The sequence below is a fragment of the Cebus imitator genome, unplaced genomic scaffold (assembly GCF_001604975.1).
Source record: "Cebus imitator isolate Cc_AM_T3 unplaced genomic scaffold, Cebus_imitator-1.0 Scaffold106, whole genome shotgun sequence".
Classification (NCBI taxonomy): Eukaryota; Metazoa; Chordata; class Mammalia; order Primates; family Cebidae; genus Cebus; species Cebus imitator.
The window spans coordinates 1,036,263-1,044,008 of record NW_016107421.1 but is presented as its reverse complement, the minus strand read 5'-3'; the positions used below and the strand labels follow the sequence as shown (position 1 = coordinate 1,044,008).

At 39.8% G+C, this 7,746-nt stretch overlaps 1 protein-coding gene across 1 annotated transcript in view; it reads right to left on the bottom strand.

Annotated features, from left to right (window-relative positions):
• The window catches only part of TRPM8 (transient receptor potential cation channel subfamily M member 8), a 100,631-nt gene that overhangs the window by 67,444 nt on the left and 25,441 nt on the right, over positions 1 to 7,746 (bottom strand). Inside the window, exons 6-9 of the mRNA XM_017537713.2 lie at positions 6,915 to 7,087; positions 4,092 to 4,266; positions 2,976 to 3,043; positions 1,248 to 1,445 (exon numbers count right to left, since the gene is read on the bottom strand). Of these exons, the coding sequence (XP_017393202.1) occupies positions 1,248 to 1,445; positions 2,976 to 3,043; positions 4,092 to 4,266; positions 6,915 to 7,087 (614 nt within the window). The remainder of the gene's footprint in view (positions 1 to 1,247; positions 1,446 to 2,975; positions 3,044 to 4,091; positions 4,267 to 6,914; positions 7,088 to 7,746) is intronic.

Genomic DNA, 7,746 nt, shown 5'->3' with positions numbered 1-7,746 from the left:
AAAAAAAAAAAAAGAGTTGTCTGTTCCTTCCTCTGTGGGGATCCCTGAACTAGCCATTGAATTTTTTTCATCCATCACAGGAAATTACACTGAGAGTGGTAATCAATATGTAGTGTCTTACTTTGATATGTATACTTTGGGACTGGCCCATTTATATGGTTTTTTTGATTGTTCGTTTTTGTTTTTGTTTTTCTTGAGATGTAATCTCACTATGTCACCTAGACTAGAGTGCAATGGCCCCATCACAGCTCACTGCAGCCTCAAACTCCCTGGCTCAAGTGATTCTCCCATCTCAGCCTACCAAGTAGCTGGTACTACAGTCATGTGTCAGCATGCCTGGCTAATTTTTGTTTGTAGGGACAGAGTCTCACTACATTGCCCAGGTGTGTCTTGAACTCCTGGCCTCAAGTGATCTTCCCACCTTAGCCTCCCAAAGGGTTGGGATTACAGACATGAGTCACTGCACCCAGACATGTTTATATGTTCAGAATTGACTCATAGTAGTTAGGTATGAATGCTTAGATAATCAACAATGTATAAGCACTTTGGAACCAGAGTGCTTCTTTTCCCAACCAGTGGATTTCCATGGGGAGGAGCCTCACCAGAATTAGCCACCTGGTCAATGTCCACTCTTTCACTTACCCCTCCTCAGGACTGAGGAGTCATATTGGCCTTGCCCAGTCAGCCCTCTCCTTCTTCTCTCACTGGGCTTTGCTCCTTGCAAAGCACCAGTGCCCTGGTCTCCAGCTGCCATGCCTAGCCCAGCAGGGAGGTCAGCAGGTGTCCGGGGCTGCTTGTGTCAGGATGGGCTCATCTGTCTTATTCTGAGACTTAGCATATGCAGACCCAATGTTCTGCACCTCAAGCCACCTCTTTTGACTTTTCCCTCATCATCAGTAAGGCTGATAATGTTTATCTCCTTTTGCCAGATTCTCGTGTCTATCTCTTTCCTGGACTTGAACAAGCTACTACAGCGTCCTAGTAAGAACATTCATATGAAACCATCAGTTTTCCCTTTTTCAGTAAACTCTTAAAAATGCAATATCTCAAGTAGGAATATCATACACTTGGTGAGTCACATAACCTATTGAACTTCAGTTTCCAGCAAGATACCTGTTGAGTCTCAAAGTCATGGAGAAAGCATGGAATACCTGCAGCTGCTGATGGAGTTGGGCGTTTGAGGCATTCTCCCTTCTCACAAATGTGGCTTCTTTTCTCAGCCCTCAGACATGGTCCCGACAACTCACCCATTTGATCCAACTCTCAGTCTCCTCCTCAGGCAGCCGGGACACGGTGCGGGGTAAAAAGCGTACCAGCTTCTCCTTGACAGCAGAAGACGTCAGGGCATCCTCCACCTCCACCAGGCTGGCAATCACATCAGCGATCTGGCCCGAGCCTTCCACCACCACACAAGGAATTTTACTTTTGATGGAGGTATTGATGGCCTGAGGGAAGAAGACAGAGTCAGGCAGATCAGAGAGACCTTGGTCCACAGAACCCAGCTCCCAACTAAGGTTCTGAGCCAAGCTGGTGAAAACACAGGGACACATCCCTACACTTTTTCCTTGGGGCTTTTATTTTAAATCAGAAGCAAATCCAATGTTGGCAACTGCTTTATGAATGAGAAATGTAATCTGCTGTATGAAATCTTGTGCCCATAACAAATTCCATAATAAGAACACATATGACTAGTTTAAGTCTTCCATAGATAAGTGCTTTAAAATATCCCTGTATACAAAATCGATAGTTCCAAGTGCTGACATAATAGATTTGAGTGACACATATTAGGACGTTGTATTAGTGACATGTCGCAATTTTTTTAATTTTTGGTGATCACCTTGGCAATGGCCTTGAGCAGTAGGATATAAATAATTCCCATATGTTCCAATAATGGAACACTAGGCATAAAAGGGTTTTAATATACTGACAATCACACACTGAAAAAAATCTCTATTTTGATGTTTCCCTGAAGATTTTTATTTAACCATTGTCTCAATAGTAAATCTCATAGTGGGCACTCAATAAATATCTGCTGAATGAATGAAGAAAAAGATCACTGTTACATTAAAAAAAAGAGAGAGAAGTACTAGACGATGATTCCAGATAACTTTGTCAGCACTTACTTTTAGCTCTAGGAATTTACTCTGATGAATACAGGGGAGAAGATCTAGGGTCAAGGGTATTTTTAATCTATTCCCTGTCTTAGAGGTAAAATAGAAGGGGTAAAAGAATGAATATGCAAATCATTGTGGATATTCATGAAAAAGATGAGTTAAAAATGACTTTCTTGTAATGTGCTATTCCTTGAAAAATGAGCTCTTGAAAATAGTTTACATACTAAAATACAGTCACACTGACTCATTTTTTAAGAAGTCAAACAGAAGCCTGGCTGCAGGCTTGATGAACTCGGTAGTGAATCTACACAGCTTAGCTGGGAAGTCAAATTCTTGCTCAGTCACTCAGTGTTGCAGGTGCAGAGACATTCGAGAAGTTTCCATGGTCTCAGAATCACTTAGGGTTTGGGATTCTATTATGCGATATACCTGCATCCCCAGGTGGCATATAAATGGGCCTTAGGTGGCCTGGAAACACCTAATTTGGGGGTAATGTGTGTGTGTGTGTGTGTGATCACATCTCATCTCTGCAGATGGGGTGATCATAGCTTTCTAATATATATGCTGGTTACAATCTTTAAGTCTCCCAAGTTAACGTCAACTCATCTCTTTGGCAGGTTGACTGTCAAGGCCAACACTAAGTACACAGATTATTCATGTCACTGCAAATTCTCCTCTCAAATCTTCTTGACTGAGGAACAACTGGAGTTTGTTAGGGGAACAGTATGTGGAGGGAAAACACTACCTACTTGCTGCAGCAAAATAAATTAGGTTAGATCAGATGAGCCCAAATCACTGAAAATACAAATTTGTTGGATAGGCTTATTAGCCAACCTTCTAGAAAACTAAATCAGGACTCACTTTCAAAGTTTCTCTTCCACCTCCTTGGGCAAAACACACAATGGGGATCTTGCCACCATAGTTGGAATCTGTAAAACATAAAAAGTAAAGCGAATTTTGAGCTCATTGGAAATACTCACCTACCTCTGTGAAAAGGTAGATCATGAGCTTCTGCCTTGTGAGCCTAGGGTGTGGGGAGAAAGCATCACATCTCGTGGACTTGAACTTTATCTACTCATTAAAGATGGAAGGGTCTTTTTGCCCCACACTAGTAATAGCATAACATGGGTCACGTTGCAATCTGTCATTGATATTTAAAATACATATTTAAATATTTAAAGTCTGTGCATGATTTATATTTGCACCTATAAATTAAACTAGGTTTAAATTTATTCTTATGATTCTCTCACTCATTTGCATAATCCTATGTTTTCTTGAGTGAGTGAGAATTTGTGTAACTAGTGGTCTCCCAACAGAGTTTACTGCATATACACTGTCTTTTTTCATGTATGTCTGATTGTGAAAAGAAAAGAATTGAGAACATCTCCAACAAGTTCCTGTCATTATGTATATCACCAAATCACAAGGTAATCTTGTTCCACAGCAGGGCACATCTTAATACCCTGTCCACAGGAAGAGAGAAAGTGCAGGTCACTTAGCCATGGCAAATAATGGCTTTCACTCAACTGTTGCATTCTTCTCTTGAAACCAGTTTCTGTTACTCAGAAGTAGCCAAGGTTCAAAAGAAGGAAGCTATTGTTAAACTAGTAGATTGGTTTTATCTTTACTATTCTAGCTAATTGTATTGTTTCATAAACTTATATTTGTCATCGCAGATCAAATTTGTTCTTAAATGGTATCTAGCAGAAGACAGCCAGCATTCTATAATGACAAACCATAGTGGAAGAAGGCTGCATTTATCCTTGCCTTTAGCATGTTGAAGAGTACATATCATAGTGACCCTGGCAGAAGCACTCCTGGTCTGTTGAAAAAAGAAGAGAAATAACAGTTCTTTGGCAATAAAAATACCTGATCAGGTGTGTTTACCATGTGTCACTCAATAGTAGCGATTGTTGTTGGTGCTGTGGCTGCTGTTGTTACTGTACATGTCTAGTGTCCTACTTCCTAACTACTGACCTTGAATAGTGCGCTCAGAGATGTACTTCTCTAGCTGATTCCGCAGCTTTGCTTCCACGGTAGGATGCCCATGACAGCCATTGTCCACGAGCAGCAGATGGGTGTGGTTGTTGTCCAGGATATACAGAGGGTCTCTCGTGAAGTCATCCATAGGGTATTGGGCTGAAAAATAGCCCTGCAAAGTACAGGGAAACTTGTCTTTGAGATTGTACCTAACAGTCAAGATACATGATGATATTTTTATATATTCATATGAAAGCTAATGCTTTGGGTTCAATTACATTATGCCTCCTCCCAAATTCCTAAATTCAGAAGGATCTTAGCAATCTTGTAGAACGGACTTCCTTTTAAATATGAGGAAATGGAAGTTCAAAATTGTTGTGCCACTTGCTCATTTTCTCATAAATGGTCAGTGACAGTGTAAGGATCAGATTCTCAGTCCAATTTTTGGTTTATTGCCCTGTACTCTTTTGCATAAACTCAATGAAATTGAAATTCAGCATTCAGGAAATTGTGTGTGTGTGTGTGTGTGTGTGTGTGTGTGTGTGTACATATTTGTGTGTGGTGTCTGGATACAGGTAGAAGCAGACATTGAAATGCACACATACATAGTTGTCTGGTATCTATCATATGCTGGGACCCATGCCAGGATCTAGGGATTAGAAAATGAATGAAATACAGTCTTTGCACTTGAGAAGTGTGTAGTAACAAGACCACAAAAAGAAACAATTAAATGGATACTTTGTCCCCAAAATACCAGATAATAAAAAGCTGCCACAGGAACATAAAGAAGGGAATTCTTGCCGAAAAGGTTCTTCATTCTCAAGCTCCATTCAGATACTTAGGTTTTAAAGTATCAGGGTTGCATTAAAAGGTGTTTCATTCTTAACTCCAAGAATAGAATTTAATAAGTTTGAAAATAATATCACCAACAAAACTCAAAGAGAACAGAAAGAAAAACTAGTATTCAGACAAAATTTAGAGTTTTGCTGGTGATATTATTTTTCAAATTTATTAACTTGAATACTGTAGTGGTTAAAAGATTGTGAACCATGGATCTGCCACTAACTAGAGATGTGTGTTAAGAAAGTTTCTTACTTTCTGTATTCCTCACTTTTCTCATCTACAATGAGAGGGGAATAGCAGTACTTACCTCATAGTTTTGTTACGAAGATCAAATGAATTAATATATGTAAAACACTTAGAATAGAACCTAGCACATAACAAGTGCTATTATATAAATGTTAGGTTTTGTTATTATGATTAATGGATTATTTATTAACTTTTTTTTTACTGATAAAGGTATATGGCTATGCATTTCACTTTGAGTGCAGCTTTGGCCATACTGACATATTGACATATATTATTCTTAATATGTAATGTGTTCATTTGCATTACTTTCTAAGTTATCTGATATTACATTCTTGAAAGATCATTCTAGATCCAACATTTATTGCCCAGATGGTTGAGTGGTTGGTCGTTTCTTAATTTCCAAATGATTGGCACTTTCTTTAATCTTTACATATTCATTTCAAGTTTTACTTGTTGCTAGAAAATGGGCCCTATAGACAGCCTCCAGGGAGATTTTGAAGTCTTTTCTCATGCCCATTAAGGGATAAAAATACTTATTTTCAAGGTTTTTTTGTGAGTCTGTGAATTAACATATGCCCTGCATCTACCACGGGGATAATTATACAACACTACGTTGACTCCCATGCCCATTACAAATATTGCTAATCGATAATAGTATTCTTTCCCACTGAGCCTGCCACTGCCCTCAAAAGCCTGCTCTGGGCCACTCTCATCCTGAAGTTGGCATTTGATGTGAAACCATTTTGCCATCTCTTGTTGAGCATCTAATAATAATAATAGAAGCTACCATTCACTCTGCACAATTAGATAAATCAATCCCATAACAATGCAGGTTATTATTATAAAAATTTGAAGAAGGGAACTGGCTCCAGTCTATGCAGCTAGAAAAGGAATGATTACCCCAACCCAGACTTCTCTGTCTTCAAAACACATCCTTTTCCCCATCTACCATGCTTCCTCCTTGAAGATGCACAAATAAAAAGCACCTCCCACTCTCCTCTGCCTTATATGTCTCAAAAATGGTAACCAAGAAGCAAAAATAAAATAATTCTAAAAGAAGAATCACAGCAATTCCAAAAATCCTTAACATTTGCTGCCTAAACTTCTAAGGAGCCCAGATGGGAGAAGGTGTAGCTTAAATGTGGATTTCCGAACATTTGGTCCAAAGCTTCTGGGCAGAGAACACCTGTTGCTTAAGAAGGTCCTCAACTACTAGAAATGTTGTTTTAAAAATTCCACACTTGATACAAGACCCCATATGTCTACCTTGTAATTTTAATATGAAATGCTCATTACTCTCTAAATATGTTCACAGGAAACATTTTGGTGGAGGGGGGTGTCTCACAGCCTTCTTAATGCCAAATTAACCAAGGACAGTAGCCATTGATTTGAATTCCCGTGAGTGTAGCCAAGCAATCAAGATACTGCCACTGGGCTTGAGCCCTCCTGAGATGGATCTAAACCACGGTTATAAAGAGTAAAGACTGTGACATGAGATTGCTGAGTACACATTTTAATGAACAAAACACAGTCATTGTTAACTCCTTCCCAGCAGTTAATTAGGTACGTCATCCTTGTTTTTAATTCCTTTAAAGTCCCAAAGGCACCCCTTGAAAGGCAGAATTCCCCATGATCTGGCTCCATCACAAAGCCTCAGGGTTCAGGCCACAGGCCCATGCCATGGTCTTTCTTCCATGTGACCTAGCAGATCTCCTCCTGTCCCACCCGTACCTCAGCATCGCAATTCCTGATGAGGGTGTCCCGGTTGGAGACCATGCCCCAAGCTGCTATGCCAATGGCCACAATATTCTCCTCTGAACTCCTGCTGATGGTATTATCTCTCACCACCTCCCCGATGTACTTCATCAGGCCATAATGGGTGCCTCCTGTGAGAATCCAAGCGCCTGTCAACAAATGGGAAGAGTAAATGGTCAATTGGCACTGGGCAAAGTTTCCATGCTGGGCTCACAGACCTCTAAAAAGAAGCCCCATTCCTGTAGGCATCAGGACAGAACACTGGCAGCTATGTCATATGGCAAGAAAGGAGGAGGGGACCTCAGACAGTGTTCCTGAGAGATGTTCTCTTAAAAATACAGATTCTTGATCCTTGGCCTTTGTGTCAACAACTTCACTTTGCTTATAAAACACAATTTTGCACACTGGCCTTTTTAAGGTTTAGAACTGATGATCTTCTCAGTGCTAAGGGTTATACAGGGTTTTAATGAGGGGGGCAAAGTAGAATAAATACGATAACTACAAAAATATTATTTTGCATAAAACTAGAATCTAAAGTTGAAAATAACCCTAGTATAATATGCTGCCCATGTAGGAATCTACCCTCAGAGCGGTCACTAGCCTCTTTGGATTAGCTCTTGTAACAGAATCCTCAGGAGTTGAGAGGCAGCCCCCTCCTCCAATTGTTAGAAAGCCCCTTTTCTAACTCCATTCTCTAATTTTACTATGGTCTTCAGCAATGAGGAACAATGTTACTTTTCTCCACATCAAAGTCCTTCCAATATCCTTAGAAGTTTTATACCTACTTCTTTTTTTTTTTTTTTTTTTT